The 16,196-nt window shown below is 39.7% G+C and overlaps 1 protein-coding gene and 1 long non-coding RNA gene across 4 annotated transcripts in view; one reads left to right on the top strand and one right to left on the bottom strand.

The window, feature by feature from the left end:
* The first annotated feature begins 1,308 nt into the window (after positions 1–1,308).
* On the top strand, positions 1,309–3,462 carry LOC111268501 (uncharacterized). Of its 2 annotated transcripts, none has more exons than XR_015314247.1 (3): positions 1,309–1,494; positions 1,838–2,008; positions 3,174–3,462. It is a non-coding gene; the product is annotated as an uncharacterized LOC111268501 (long non-coding RNA). The 2 variants fall into 2 exon arrangements; XR_015314248.1 differs by having other exon boundaries at positions 1,787–2,008.
* A 3,857-nt stretch (positions 3,463–7,319) lies between these two features.
* LOC111268510 (uncharacterized) overlaps positions 7,320–16,196 on the bottom strand; it is a 12,333-nt gene continuing 3,456 nt past the window's right edge. The window contains exons 4-18 of one of the 2 annotated variants that reach the window (XM_022847532.1): positions 15,805–15,942; positions 15,104–15,298; positions 14,679–14,810; positions 13,957–14,097; positions 13,464–13,544; positions 12,767–12,883; positions 12,244–12,399; positions 11,538–11,658; positions 10,931–11,310; positions 10,546–10,678; positions 10,084–10,171; positions 9,174–9,309; positions 8,524–8,619; positions 8,075–8,301; positions 7,320–7,821 (exon numbers count right to left, since the gene is read on the bottom strand). In XM_022847532.1, the coding sequence (XP_022703267.1) occupies positions 7,614–7,821; positions 8,075–8,301; positions 8,524–8,619; positions 9,174–9,309; positions 10,084–10,171; positions 10,546–10,678; positions 10,931–11,310; positions 11,538–11,658; positions 12,244–12,399; positions 12,767–12,883; positions 13,464–13,544; positions 13,957–14,097; positions 14,679–14,810; positions 15,104–15,298; positions 15,805–15,942 (2,349 nt within the window). In that variant the 3' untranslated portion in view covers positions 7,320–7,613. The remainder of the gene's footprint in view (positions 7,822–8,074; positions 8,302–8,523; positions 8,620–9,173; positions 9,310–10,083; positions 10,172–10,545; positions 10,679–10,930; positions 11,311–11,537; positions 11,659–12,243; positions 12,400–12,766; positions 12,884–13,463; positions 13,545–13,956; positions 14,098–14,678; positions 14,811–15,103; positions 15,299–15,804; positions 15,943–16,196) is intronic. The other variant, XM_086971720.1, reaches the window with a different exon arrangement.

Here is a 16,196-nt window from a genome sequence, read left to right as displayed (position 1 = left end):
GATGACCTGATTTTGTCTTTTCTTTTGAAAACTATGATTGACTGAACGCAGCTAGGCGAAATAAATGCGCTGATCAACTGTCTAGTTCGTGAAGAGTAACTCGAAATCAATCACGTCTTTGCAGTTCCAAACATAACGCATAACCTCTTTTGAATTAAGTTTTAGTTGAACGTTAGGCTTTGGCTTCTTTCGTGGGACTACCCAGTTTTGTCTGGTTCATGTTGACGTACAGGCGCTAATTCTCATAACCCGTAACATTTCTGTGCAAAAGTTGCGCGACGTTCGACACTGGGCAAGAAGTTTCAATGCCGTAACTTCTAGTCGGATTTTATGTTATATATAATTCATAAGCTATCCAAGCCTCAAGTTTTTGGGTAGATTTAGGGGACATAAGATGATTAACAACAATCTTGCGGCTGCAGCATGTTTTTTCGGCCGATTCTTAAGTTTTCTGTCGGCCGGCTTCCTTCAGAAGTGCTTCCTCCCGGGTGATCGTCATTAAACTCAAATGGTTTGTCAAAGCGAAAGGATCCTTAATGTCATGGGTACCGTTTTCAAACAGTACAAGGCACTCATGCAGAGTCATTTTAGCGATGGCACCATGCAATGTCCCGGGCTGTCTCATTAGCATTTTGAGCTTCACGAAGTGCATAATGTAGAAAGCGCCAAAGATGCATCTTTTCGCTCTATCTATGAGGAGCGCTTCCAAGTTTAAATTGCACTCGTAACACAAAGCCGCTGCAGCACGCCCATATGGTAGGAAAGGCGCCTTCGAGTAGAACATCAGAGGTTAACGAGAACTAAAAGGAAGCCTTGGAAGAAAACCGCGACAACTTGCCATTCGACCTGATGCAATGCAGTTTTTGGATTGCCTCCTTTAGTACTAAATTGGTTCCTTAAGTTTACCGGTTCTATATACATTGTTATAACTAATAGCGATTAAATAAATTTAAAATATTTTTTGCTAAAATCTTTTCAATCAAACATTAAAACAGCATGTCTACTGTGTACCTCTCTCCCAACTGACCGGAAAATGGTTCGAAGCGAGCGAAATTTTTACAAAAAACCACTACTGTTTTTTTTTCAGTGATGCAAAATGTGCCAAGGCCGGGTTAGGTAACATTTGACTTTCTATACCTTCGCGTATTTTTAGCTTCGCTTTGCCTCCTGGAGAACGTGGTCTTCTCTATTTGTTTAAAACATGCCCTATAAATAACCCAGACATCGTTCCAAGTATTTTGATTTTGTCTATAGACGCTGAGCCTCTACGTGGCGCCAAATGGAAACGACATTACTCGCAGCTGTTGGCATGTGTAACGTACAACAAATATATTGTTAGCACACTTCAGCTTTTTCAATTGTAGTTGATACACAGTTCACGTTTGTTTCAATATTGTAAATTTACATCCTCTAGCGTTGACAACTATTTCTCCTTTGTTCTATGTGACCGCCATGGGGCATATGTCCTACCGTCGCCAACAGGCTACAAATAAGGTAAATATACAAATAAAAATTAGGATGTTACTTCTAGTGTCCCCGTGATGGGGCATTGGCAACATGTTTGCCTACTAAATTTAGGGGCATATGGGGTGGTCTAGATCCAGAAGCCAACGTTGATACGCAGGCGGCAAACGTCTGAAGCAATGGTAAAACTCAGGACATTCATTTATATTATTATACCCATACATCTCTAGCTAGCCGGTTTGGCGGTCGTTGCAGATGACAAGCAATATTATACAACTACAGAAGTTGCTTCACACGGAGATTTCTACCATTGTTTGCACAGATTGTTTTCTGATTTGATTTCGGTACGGCAATGGCTTATTTGGATACCCAGGAACATTGCGCTTTATGCCAGCTTCGTGGCGCGTCTCGAACAGTCGGATCAGGGCTCCGCGATAGATCTACCCAAACGATGGGCGTTCTTTTCGTTCGCTGGAAAACTCTTGTAAAGATCGAAGATGCCACCAAAACATTTGAAACTGAAAATGGGCGGGAAAGCCTACAGGTAAAATGCACAATTGCGTTTCTAACAAATTATACAAAGCACATATAAAAGGAACTGCTGTATAATTTCTAGCTTGACTCGCAGCAGGTTTAAATTAAAGGGCGGATTTGTTCAATTGTTGAAGTTCTTATTTCAACCTAAATTAAGTTTACCCGAGTAAAGCCGAAGTGTTTTTAGGGAAAGTTTCCACAACTTAATCAAAGCTTAAGCAAGCTAAAAAAAAAATCAAATGATACCTAATTTCATGTTCAGCATAAAGCTGTGAGTTGTGGAATCGGGTAATGCATAGCTGTTTTAAAATATTGACGATGGTAATCATGTATTCAAGTTACTTTTCAAGTTATTTCCTAACTTTTTCTCAACATTATACAAGTTCAGGCGTTATCAATCTCTGCGACGAAACAGCTTTTGAAATTGCTAGTATATGCCCGCCGTAGAGTAGGTCAGTGAAGAGTACTGATACATACAGTGACGAGATTTGTACTTGGACTCAGGCACCTGTTGAACATTAAAGACGATCCTTTACACGACCTTAAATACTCCTGTATCGTTCATATCGTTAGAGGAAAACAAACAGCTGAGCTTCGAACGATTTTTTTTGCATTATTGATGTTATGCTGATTCGTCGGATGAACAGCTAAACAAATAAAATGACTTGCACAATTAAAAGCTCCTGACTGACTATCTGTTTGCGTTCCCTGTTAGGGATCAGAAAATCTAATTTCGTCTATGAGCCGTAGTAACACGATGCTTTAACTTACCGTTGTCATCTTCATTGGTTTTGACCTACTTTAACTTAATTGATCAAATTTCGGTCTTTCAAGTTTTTATTCAAATACTTTTTTATAGTTAACACTACTAGTAGAAAGAATAACTGTAATGGTAACTAACGAAAGTATCATAGTCAGAGTATCATATCAAGGGACGTTTCGAACAACGAAAAAATAGGGTAATATCGCCACTTTATTGTGTACCTTATAATATCTGTCTGGAACATATAAGCACATTCCTCATCCTTTCGACACGTTTTATGGATGATCTTCTACAGGAGGTGATCTTTCTACTTTGGAAAGCCGGAAGAATATTACAAACGTTTCGTAAACGGATTGGAAACTCAAGCATGCTGCACGTTACAATGTTTTTTTTTGTTTGTTTTTTATTACAGTGATATTCACCTTCCGATGTCGGAGCGTCCTCTCAGGGAGGACGATACACTTGTATTGTAAATATATACGGAACGCTTGTCCTTATGCCGGTGTGTTACAAAAAATCACATGTGCTTTTCTTACGGTATAAATTACTCGACATAGAGGTGATTGGTTCTGGTTGAACACGATAGCTGCGACGTTTACTGCTTGTGGGAGTTCTCTGATCAGCAAGTTGAGACGACTGATCGCATGTACGCAATATCACAATGTGAAATAGAATTTTAATAAAAAGAGATCCTTGCTTAAGGCAAAGACTGTTTCATTTTACTTTAAAATAAAAAAAAAAAAAAAAGAAAAACAACAAACAAACTTTAAAAACGTCTACTGGAAGTAATTCTTTCGATCAAAATTTACAATACTAAAATATATAGTTAATGAATACATTAGCCGTATAGCTTGGGTAATTTTTTGCTATCATTTTATCGTCGGAGACAGTATGCCAATAAAATATGGCAGAACCAGGTTTAAAAAGGACAGAGGTTACCAGTTCAGGTACTACATTGTGTATGTTTTTTTTGGATAGAGCTTTGCCTTTGGTCGAATCTCTGTTGCAGAGTATATCCACTTACTGCTTGTCGGTCATTGTAGAAGTCACTTCTAGGTTTAATGTTGTTATAAATGTTATTTTAAATACTGGTGAAAAACACCTCATGCACTGGGCACTCGTCAGAACTAAACAGAAACGCAGAAATATAATGAATTGTTTACGTTTGAAACATAGGTTGAATAAAAATCATGCGTGTGTCAAAAATGTCCTATGCTCTGTCCCCTGTGTAGACTAGGAGAAAGATCAAGTAGGTCAACGGAGATGATTGTTCTTACCATAACAGCGTCGGCATACGATAAGTTGGCAGTTTCCTGGGACGAACACACTCCCTATGGTCAAATATAAAATCATATTGAATAACCTCCCAAGTTTGAGGAGATGTATACAAAACTATCTTCTCAGCTCCGGTTATCTCGTTGAATTTGTTTTGAGATGATCACGCTACCTGTACCAAAGCGGGTTTTCTGAGAATCAGTTCATTGCAAGAAAAATTTTCCCAGATAGCCCTAATATACATTTGGCCGTGGTCGAATGAGAATGAGAATATATGTCAAGTGTGGCGGGGCCTTATGTTTATCCCAACCAGATGTGGTCGCACCGCATCGACCTTGAGCTGCTTTCGCTAGGTACGCCATCTACCAGGTTGTTCGGGAAACTGTCCTTCATTTTGCTGCTTCGAATTTAGTTTACATCACAAAATTTAACTTCGAATGAGGCCTATGAAGTAGCTTGTTTGAAATGGCGACAGTTTCGATATCTTATAAACTGAGAATTAGATTGAATGTAAGACATCGCGACAATATAAGGTGACCAATCGTGGGTGAACTGAAGGCAGTTTGGTTGTTTTTGTGCGCACCCTTAATGTTTCAGTTGTTAGGTTGCAAATGAAGTTTCCACATTTTTCTGCCAAATAGAAAACATGGTATGTTTTCTCATTGCGACAACAACTTACTGTCCGCCGTCGTTTTCCGCGATCTCCTTCCATCTGTCAACCAACTTATTTTCCCTTTCATTGGGCAGTGAAAAACTCGTCCACCCCGATTTTGAGATGCCCTTTACTCTCAGACGTGCGGTTCCCAATTCCGTTTGCCAGTGCAACTGTCTGCGTAAGGTCGGACCTCGTTCGTTGGATGTTTTTTCTTAAGTATCCTAAGAAGCGTCCAAGGAGAAGGTCCAAAGAAACGTACCAATCAATTGGATGATTAGCAAGAAGTAATTCTCATACAGTCCGATCAAATGCAAAGTCTTTGATGAAGATCTGGTGGGACCTGAGCCTTGGCTTCTCGTTTGGAGCCAGCCATCGCATTCTTCTTTCCTACTGACCTACAAATGCCACTTACCATCGTCGGGGACAATTTTGTGTGGGAATCAGTACTATGGCCGCCCTACACCAGTTAAGATGCAGCATTGAATCCTCGTTGAATTCAGAGAGTTTGTGAGGTACCCAAGCTCCAAGTTCCTGTGTAAACCTAGGTAACCTAAGGTGCCTGATAACGGTCATGCAACTGCAGCCCATCTTCTCGGGCAATTGCCGAGTTGTTTGTCAATCGTCTTCCTTCAAAAATGCTTTCAAATAATCGTCATCAAACTTAGAGGGTCGGTAAGAGCAGGGGCATCCTGAAGTCCCGAATACCGCCTTGAAACCTCACTAAACATCCTTGAATAGCCGTTCTATTGTTGTGTACAAAGCAGCTGTCATAGGCTGTTCCGACAACGTTTTGGCCATGATCGAATGCTGTAAATTTCAGAGGTTGTCGAAAATGCACATTTTACTTAACCATCTCTGAAAACTTCTTTTGAGCTGATTTTCTACTCACAACACAATACTGCTATATTAAATTAATAGAACAACAAGGGCGTTCTTGAAGGGTATATCAGAAGCAAACAACAAGTAGGGGAAGAAAAATTTTGCTTTTTAAAGCGCCGCAACTATATATTCAACCTAATGCATTTTAAGACTTTCTCTGTAAGGCAATATCCTGTGAGGGATTAGGCCGTCAGTCGAAGAAGGATAATATCTGTGAGCGAACTGCCAGGCCTTTTATACCTCGAATGGTTTACGTTTCTGGCTGTCACACTTAACCACTGCTAGCAACAATACTGCGTTCATGTAAAATTCGCACGTCCGCCGTATGGCTGCGTCCGTTGCGACTCGATGCATGATTGTTCTCGCATGCGTAATGTAATATGTCCCGACTAACCACCCTCCTAACGGCCGCGTGCGTGCCGACTCCGCAGTGCTCCAACGTGCCTAGGGCCTATTGTCCTGATTTACGTTACCAAACACACGCATATGTATATGCGCCTGACGCATGAACTATTGCGGAAACGTACCTTGAGACACCTTCGTCCATTTGTGCAAACCTCTATCTAAAATATTGTACAGTAATTCAGGGTGCGTTACTACCAGTTCTTGCTTAACGAAGGATAGTTATGGAACTATGTAATATGTACAGGGTAATACAGGTATTACTATATTCTGAGATGACTATATGCATGTGGGTGTGTATGTGTAACAAACATTCAATATCGTGTGTTTTAGCTTTTTCAGTTAGAGCTTCTGTTTGTAAACGAGCGCTACGAAAACCTCCGAATAAAAACGATTTGCGTCACAATATATAAATATTTCTTTATCACTAATATAGGTTCATTCACTCATATAGTTCAGTGTTTACTTGCCGGGACGTAGCAGTCATCAATTTGGCTATTTATAGCTCGAAAATGCGCTGACACTAGCAGAGCTAAAATTTGTTATTTCAATAACATAACTGAATGTCATGCTCAATTTTCACGCAATCATATGGCATGTATCAGTAAAGTGCTGTGTCGCTTTATGGGGCACAATGCTGGGACCCCCCCCCCCCCCCCCCTGACCTTTTAGTTGGCTGATTGCGATATCTAAAATTTCGTAGCTGTGCTATATAAAAAAAGGACAGGACATTTACAGAATCGTCACACAGAACGCTTGCTTTGTATATCTATTCGGGCGACAAATCATTTTACGAATGCTATGATACGTTCGACTCGAAGCCAACGATAACGTCTTTGCCTCAAAACACGATCTCTACAGGGATACTTTGAAGAAAACGCCACAAATTATGGCAGTTGGCTAGAATATTAACAATAAAGAGCCAAGAATACTGCACGCGTCATTAGTGCGTGCATGAGCTCAATAACGTACGTCAACGTACAGCATAAACAGAAGATCACGCCAAATGTGCGCGGCTAAATAATATACTTATATATCTAGATGTATGAAAACTATGTGTTAAAAATTCTAATAAATACAGCCCTGCTGTATGTTCTGGATAGGCCAGAACACTATGAATTAAATGTTGAAAAAGTTAGTTACGGGTTTACATGGAAAATCAGTGAAAGTTCAGCCATGTTTCCAGCCAGTTCAGCCAGTTGGTGCAATATGTTTGCATTCTTTTTCCTGTACGTATATATTCAGATAGCGACATTCATGATCAAGGAGAAATAAAGCGAAAAATCCTGAAAATCTTTTTCGGAAAACCCAATATTTCGGTTGATACGTTGAATCAAAAACGGGGCATTTTTAACAAACGTTTGATGTCCAAAACAATTTATTGTTTTCCGTTTCTCCTGCCCATTTTTTTAAAATCTGCATCATTATCTGCCTGAGTACATATTTGTAGGAGATAATGAAAATAGATTACACGGACGTCATTTATGTTAAGGTTAATCTTCCATACGATTTTGTTCTTTTTCTAACAGCCCGTTGCTACACATCTGCTTGCTATGCAAATATAGTTCATCTTCTAGAAATTGTTTTTAAAACGCTCTTATTGCTAAAAAATCTTTCGATTTATCCAAGTCTTTTTGCCTCTCACGAGGTACTAAACATTCGCGCAAATAGAGTAGAACCCCGCTGAATCAGCGACTTGGAATTTTTTGTTGAAAATGGGTCGTTAAAATGACGATGGCACTTTGAATTTGGGCAAGCCAATAGGCTCAAGCCATGTTCTGTATTTTGGCAGCAAGGTATTGAATTTGGGTGGCCGCAAGGGCCTATCACTGCGAGCAGTACTGAACACCTGAGGAGAGGAAAAATCGTTATTGAAGCTAGGTAACGTTAAAGTGTACGCAATTCTGCCACTAACTCGATGGGTCGGAAAATGCCTAGAAGATTGGTAGCGCGCTTTTCTTAGACGATTAACTATGGAATATTTTTGTACACTGAAGTATAGAGCTTAGATGAACTCATAAGGCGATAACACGAAGAAGCAAGAATAGTTTGCTCTTATAGCCGGCAATATAGGCAGCGCACCATGCCTAATTCCAGCTTACCTCATGAGGCACGGTCGTCCACAAGGTAATGGACAGGCATGCCCACACGGTAACTCCTTGCCGCATGTCTGATCACAGGCAGGCAAATCATCTTCGAAAGTCTGCTCGTCATGGAAATGACAATTTTGAGGGCATTGATGACCGCAAGGTAGTCTGACATTGCACCTCTCCTTGCAGCTGGTTTGCCAACTGACGGCGGAGTTTCCGCAATTAGAACCAAAAATCACCTAAAAAAAAGAATGTGCAGTTTCGTATACGCGGATTTTCAATTCGGGTTGTGTGATACCAATTTTTTTCCTAGTTTCTTTGTCTTTATTTTTTACTGAGCCAGTAGATTTCCTCTACAGGTGCCTCGCGAAAACTTCTCGCGAAACTAATGACAGTTGATAAATATAGTGATCATTGGCAGCGGTAGTCGGTCTCTTATGTATAAAGGTCGTCGAACTCACATCGGTTTTGTGCTTAGGACAGGTAAGAATAAGTGACTTGCGCACGAAACCGCACGACAGGAGATTGTTTACGAACCGTCGAACATTTTCATCTGACTGAAATTGTAAAAATACAAAAACTAGTTCAGTGATGCCGTTCCTAATCACCTACATCGCTTGACAGATGTTAATGTTTTTAATTTTACGTTCGTTACTGGCGTTAAGCATTGCTCCAGAAGGTTGGTCTATAGCATGGAACGACGTGTGTCTTACACCCGGCTTCAAACCTAGGCCATGAATTGGTAGGCAAACACATCATTATGGACGTTTGATTTGCACCCCGGAACCCGCGTATATTCGAATCAAACCCCACAAATAGATAATCGTTTCTAAACTACTCATCATTTTCGCCGTGGTATACGACTGTGCTAGTGGCTATTATTCACTTCATGATAATACAAGCTGTTCATGTAAATGCAATGCGACGTAGTCGGCACTGCGGTTCCCTGCTAACTTTTCGACCAGCAAAAACCCGACTGTTAAATTGAAAACGAGGATTACATAATCGTCCATATTCGATTGGAATCGTGTCCAGTACTGCGATGGTAATAAGGACCTAAACAGGGACTTCTGAGCGAGGTATGGTGGCATTAAGCAAGATGAGATATGACCTTTTTTAGTTGTTGAAGGTTGCCAATAAGGAAAACTCGACGTAAGCTGAAGAGTATAAGTTCGTACAGGGCTGGCAGAGCCTTCGTTGTTAGCCCGTGCAGAGATACGAAGGTGTCCGCATGTGGTTTGAACGCCCTGTCACAGATATGAAAAATAATTGGATAATATTATTGGATATTGGATAACACTTATGCAGATAAAGTAGGTTTGCTCTGTCCTAAACAGCTTAATATGCAAGGATACCGTCTACAATTAAGTAAGCTAAGTTAAATAATTAGGTGTTGTATTTAATAGTAATTTATCAATTAATCAACTAATTAATAATTTAACTTAGTTCAGCGATAACCGACAATGGGAATATTCAGTAACTATATATATTATCATATTAACATTTAATTTTATAATTATATTCAGATATAATTATATAAGACATTCAAGCAAGCGCCTGGATGACCTACGATGCTAACGTTCTTGCAGGAGATTCTTCGGAAGTAGGTAATTCTATAGTGGTTCGTGGTTCGTTGATTAAAATCGTTCTTGGTTTTGATTTTGGTAAAAAGTAGAACAAGTATGTAAAGTAAAATATTACAATTTTTCTCTGTAAATTGAAGGATAAAGGATGCTAGATATTTCGATGCAATAACTTCTATCGTTCTCCTGCTTAGGGATCCTACTTGGCTCCTGCGGAATAATTACTTAATACTGGCTTACAGATGATTTGCTCACGAGAATTTGCCAATTTTGTTGCGGTTATGTCAGTCTTCTAAGAGATAGTGCAAACTTCCTCCTTAGGGCAATAGAGCAAATCCTTGAATGTGAGTTAATGACATCCAGGTGACTGTGCTACCCAGGCGATCTTTTCATTGAACATGTTTTGTTAAAAAGATAGATAAAATGCCTATGACAAACCCTTTGATGTCCTGTAACGCGTTCGACGAACTGGACTTTTCGACGGGACTGTCGCATAACTCTACCACCGTACTACCATTTCTGTTCACTGTGAAAAATATATATATATATTGAACGATCAGTAATTTTTAGACGTCACAAAAGATTAGAATAATCTTAGATTAGAAGGAATAGTCGACATAAAATGGTGACGAATTCTCATAAATGGAACACCAGGGTGGAAAAGTAGAGTGCAACATCTTATTAAACAACCTATATGGGTAACAAGGTAATTAATCAGAAAGGTCACGAGATAAGCACAAATCTAGCATCTGATACAAACACATATAAGAACGGGCGAAATATATATTGTTAGTTCTTGAATGCCCGTTACAAGTTCCCAAACTATAGCAGAACGGTAGCGATTTAATTAATCTGGTGGTGCGAAACACACATATGATTAAATTCAGTTAGTTAACCTACCTACATAAAGGCTGTAATCATGTTCTTCCGCCATAGCAAATAGATTTCCCATGCTTTTCATTAAGTGGGTTTCCAATTCGACGGCAGCTTCTCCTTTCTCGGTGTGTTTTATCACTACCACGTTCTTCGGTGGCTGTTGAGTTCGATGAACAAATAGTTAAAAACAACGCTTAATTAACAACAACAAAGAGGTCAGTAGTGATAACTGCAATTTTCCTACGTTAATATCCAGTTATTGAAGGTTAGTACAAGCAAGTTTTGTGGTATCTAGCTAAAAAAAATTATATATACCTGTGTGCGTGAAGATAAAACGTTCAGCCAGCGATAACTGAATTCGGCTACAACGAGAAAAAAATCCTGTTGTTTTATCAGTCCGTGTACTTACCTTCTGAGGTAACGGGCCAAGGGTGTGCTTAAAACATGACAAAAGTAGTCCGAACCCATTGTCGCTCTCGAGTACCCATCCTTCAAAGAACTCTGCAGAGAGCATTTGGGGACTGATGAATTGCTCAAGTAGCGATAAAAATTCGTCGCATATATAATTACGCCGACGAACAGATTTTATGGAGATCCCTTTGGATTTCCATTCTCTTATTGGCTTCCAAAAGCACGGCGTATCAATCGACAGGTAGATATTGTTTCGTCGTACCGAAAAGACGACGCCTAGTTCGCTCAGCGAAAGACGATCCGCGTCCACGATAACGCTGGCTGCTGGTACGAGATAATCAATCAGCGAAACGCAGCCTATGACATCTTTGATAGTTCCTGGGGAAGCATTAACAACCGGATATTACCACTTATCAAGTGTAAACGTTGTGAGCCAGAAACGTACTTTGAGGCCTACTGCCGTTTCGATTCTACCGTCAACTGTAATGTGGAATTCGCTAATTAATATAGAATTATCTAGGACATAATAAAAATAGAATGCGTGGGGGTGATCCAGTTAACTAACGCAGGGTAACTTGCGCTATTTAGTGATGCATGATCCTTACCATAGATCAATTGGACATCTGGAAATACCTCGAATGCTAGCCGGTGATCGATTTCATTGAGGAGCTTTTGCAGTGCCTCTAACCTCAGAAGCACTATCTGCATTTCCTGATTCAGCGCAGCCTGTTAATACATAGGGATCAAAAAATGTATGTAGATTTCTATTTTGCGAGGTAGCATACGGCCCTCGTTGCCAAAGATGAAAAATACTCGAGGATCTTACTACTTGAAATAAGCTTGGTAGATACAAGAAGAATGATGTAATTTAAATAAATTAATGTTATTTATTAGACCCGGAAGAATGACGGTGGTCTGCCTTGAACCCACTGAGAGCTATTGAGAATGGACTCACGAATGAACCAGCCTTTCACAGTGGCCCAACATTAGAAGCTTTAAAAACAGGACAGCTTTAAAATAATGTTATGAAGATTCTTAAAGTTGAACGTTATTGCCTGTTTGAGAAACTAATAAATATATGAGCGGTGCATGACAAAGGTCAATTATAGACGAAATTTGCTGCGTTGCCTTTTTCAAATAAAACGTTCATTTATATCAGAATTAAAATTTATTGTGAATGAAAGGTTCGTTTAGTAGAGGCCGCAGTCAAATTGACAGCCTGTTCATTCATCGAAATTCTGTCATATTACAGTCTAATCTGTCAAGATGTCGCTGTGGATTGTTGTTCCTCTGCTTAAGATAAAAACTTACTTTTGACCCTTGAATCTGAAGGGTGTATGAGTATTCATTGCAAAGGGTTGTAATCGTTTCGACGACTTCATCTATCTCACGAAGAAGTTCGAAGTGCTTCTGCCGAAGTAACTCTTCTGTTTCCAGCCGACCGGCGTCCCGCACTTCTTCAGTAACCTACGGTATTATTAATTAACAACCAACCAATCAAATATAAAATGAAAAAAAAATTTATCTTTAGTTATACGATGCTTCCACTTGCAACGGATGCCAAACGATAATGCTGATTGAAACACTAGGTTATCATTAAAGTTTATGTAATTATTATTATTATTGGCATTTTCGATGCATTTTAACATGATGGTGCAATGTATTGCCACTTGGACTCCAACGCTCTAAGACGTTAGTTCAGAGTTGGGTCCACGAATCTTGGGCATTCAATCACATTATCTGATTACTGAGGTTTCTTCTGCGTCAAACTTTTTGGCAATGCCAATTTCTACTGAAAGCTCAACATTAACGTATACACATAGTATATACTAACCTTGGAACTGTGCCGAAGATTTTGAAGATTGAGAAGGGACAAATTCGGGGGCAATACCATGCGCTCACGAACATTTTCGCCGACTATAAGCACGCGACTTCCTCGGGGTACTGTCATCTTACCACCAAATGGAAAGTAGAAGAGTGGATATTTTCTACTTAATGTTTTTTATCTTTGAAATGGTGTTCACGCATGTGGCAGCGGCCCATTGGAGCATATCGCTAAGTATAAGATTTCCCTGCTAAATTAACGGAGCGTGTCGAGTTGTTATTTGTATTTAGCTATTATTCTATGTGAACAAAGGCTTGAAATCGCCTCGTTTTATCTATAATATTATTGACTTGCCCCCACAAAAAGTTTAACTTACTAAACTAATCTGGGCTGTCTCGTATAGACGAAACGGCATAGCACGCAACAAAGCCAGCAGCCAATGAACTTGACAATAAATCATTATTCTTCTTAATTCCTAAGTGATACCGTATTTTTCTGACTATCAATTTCTGGCAATAAATTTAGCAACGCTGACATTTTGGCGAAGATGACAGCGTTCTTGCTATCTGAAGCTGCCACGTAACGAAATGCACCTAGACGGCGCTGTCGGCGCAGTGTACGTTTAACTATTTCGAATATTGTCGAGCTATTTATTTTGAACGTCCGGCATGCAGACATCATTATGTAAGTTTATGAGAAATATTACCTGTATTTCGTTCATGATATGGGACATTTTTTTGCTTCGTGGAGGTCCCTGTACGATCCGTATCGTACACGCAATCCTCAACTGAAACGTACACGTAGGTACAACATAAACATTTAGCCACATGCTAAGCTCAACAAAATCGCCATCTCAACGTTATAGTAGGCTATATTAGCAGGTCGTTTTGCCTATTTTATCGAGCTGTATTGAAGCAGGCACATGTTTCGATCCTGCAGTTTACAAGGACACATACTAATTGTATAAAGCAGCCTGTTTTCGACCATCCTTCTTCCAGAACAAATAAAAGGTCGCCTGACTATTGCCAAACATGTTAGGCATATTCTACGACCATTCTATCGAGAACGTAATAGTATCGTCTCTGCTCCGTTTGGCTGTGTGTGACGATTCTTATGCCACATGGTGATTATATTTGGTGGATCCAGGCTGCGAACGAAATACGTAACTAGTAAGTGGATAATTACGAAAGTTAACTTACACCAGATATGCCCGATTGACCCGTCGTGCTGACCGCATGGAATTTTCTTTCGAAAAATGACCGTTTCACAAGAAAGATCTTTACCGCGATAGATCCACCAACTAATGAGAAGGTCACTTTTTCATGGCATATTACAACGACCTGTCGGACGGAGCAGGTGCGTCAATTAGTATATAATAATGACAAAGAATATTAAATGTCTCTACGATCTCACAATGTAAATATATGGACGCTAACTTTGGAGATTAGGCCACACCAGGGGGGTTTAAGGGCCTAGGCCTGCATTCTGTCAAACCTTCGAAAAATCCGTCTTCACTATAGATCTGGTAGAAATACTACCATATAACAAAACGATGCCTCTACACATTTCGATCAATTTTTAATAAACTACTCTCCGGGAAATAGAGATGTGCACAATAACACTGATAATGATAGAATGTGATAATTATGCTGTAAAGTGTCTGATATAATGTAATACTTGCTTAATCGTTAGTTTGTGAGAAATTTCCCTGTTACTATGGGAAATCGCATGTGCGTGACAGAAGTTGTCCGCAGGACATTTACATTAAGCTTATGATGACCATACACAAAAACTCATTATTATGTGATACACTACATATACTTCACCTGCCCAAAAAGGGCAAGACAATTCTCAACGAGGCTGTGAATTTTTAGAAAACACAAGAAAAGGCGGCGGGATGTTTAGTTTTAACGGTGCTTACCGATTCGTCGCGACTTTCCATAAGGACAACTGATTCAAGAATGTCGAGACCTGCCCCCCCGTCAAAGGAAAGTCCACCCTCGAACTCGACGAGAAGGCGGTCACCTACCGTAAGGCCTTCAAATTTCGAGTTCTGTTAAGAACGACAAAGAGGCAATGTACAATAACAGTCTTGTAAACGTAAACGTTAAACGAAATCGTCCTTTATCGCGATATGGTCATGACGATTTTCAAATATCCACGACCCTTTATTGACTTCGTATATTAATCATGTTTCACACTGAAATTCAAAAGGTTGACGAAACAACCTTTGCAGTACCCTGTTCGCAGAAGATGCTCCTAAACTGTGCGAAAGACTTCCTTATCCAATGCAAAAAATCAATTTTTGAGAACGCGCATATTCATCGCTGCGTATGGATAACCTACCTGAGCCGGCACTTTCCACGAAGCGTCGCGCAGCTCGAGAATGGAACAGCTGGCAGTACACGACGCGAGATAACCACCTATACAAACAGGTTCCACCTGTGATCCGTCGGTGACCTGCGCGAACTTAGCGATATTCCGACGACTCCGTGGACTGAACACTGAACCGGGGAAAAACGAAGTTTTCGTTGAACTGAACTGAAAACAACCGTTGACAATCGCAGAATCGCCCGTGAAGTACGCGGGTGGGCTACAGAGTTCGTAAATGAAACTATGAAATCTTTATTTCTTCAAAAAAAAACCTAGATCCTTTATTCTAACAGAAAACATTTTCAGCTGCTCTAATCGATAGGATACGAAACGCCAACTCTTTCTGTCGTCATTTGTATAAGAGAACATTTCAAACTTTATTACGAAAGCACAGTGCTTTTCTTCGTTGCACCCCATGTTATCTTATTGGCACACTGTTACGTAACTATCAACATAATTTTTTTGCTTTTCTCTCTGCTAGCTAAATCTGTTAGGCGTCACATGGTCTATGAATCATTCGAACGTAGTGATACCTTATGCAAATTCCATTTCGACACTCACTATACGCGGTTTATTACCCATCGTCTACATAAATAATAACATTTGCTGTTGAAAATAGAATGAGTTATCCAGCTTCTTGAAAAATGGGGTAATTGTCTTAAATCTGTTGAAACCTGTGGCGGGTGTCCGTAACCCATTTGAAACGATTTTGATTGAGGCGTCGAAGAAATCACAGCGTGACTAAAATTTAAATCCTTAGCGTCCATTTCACTGTTTATTACATGGCTGTCACTTGCAGATCGAGCAAACACCTAAATCATAAACGTTTAAAATGCAGTTTAAAGTTAAATAGCATAACTTTCCTTGTCTCGGTTCTTATAAATGTCACCGTTTAAAATACACAGCAGTATCGCTTCTATGAAAATTGTTTCATAATTACAGGGGGTTCGTTTGCAGATTATCAGGCTCTCTAATGGGGTACATAACCCCCATAAGTAATGGTGGACAGATATAGGAAATAAACTCCAAGATGTTTTGTTTCGTTCGTGTTATCTCTTTAATCGTT

Source organism: Varroa jacobsoni, unplaced genomic scaffold (genome assembly GCF_002532875.2).
Source record: "Varroa jacobsoni isolate VJ856 unplaced genomic scaffold, vjacob_1.0 scaffold_1295, whole genome shotgun sequence".
NCBI lineage: Eukaryota > Metazoa > Arthropoda > Arachnida > Mesostigmata > Varroidae > Varroa > Varroa jacobsoni.
This window is presented reverse-complemented; position numbering and strand designations above follow the sequence as displayed.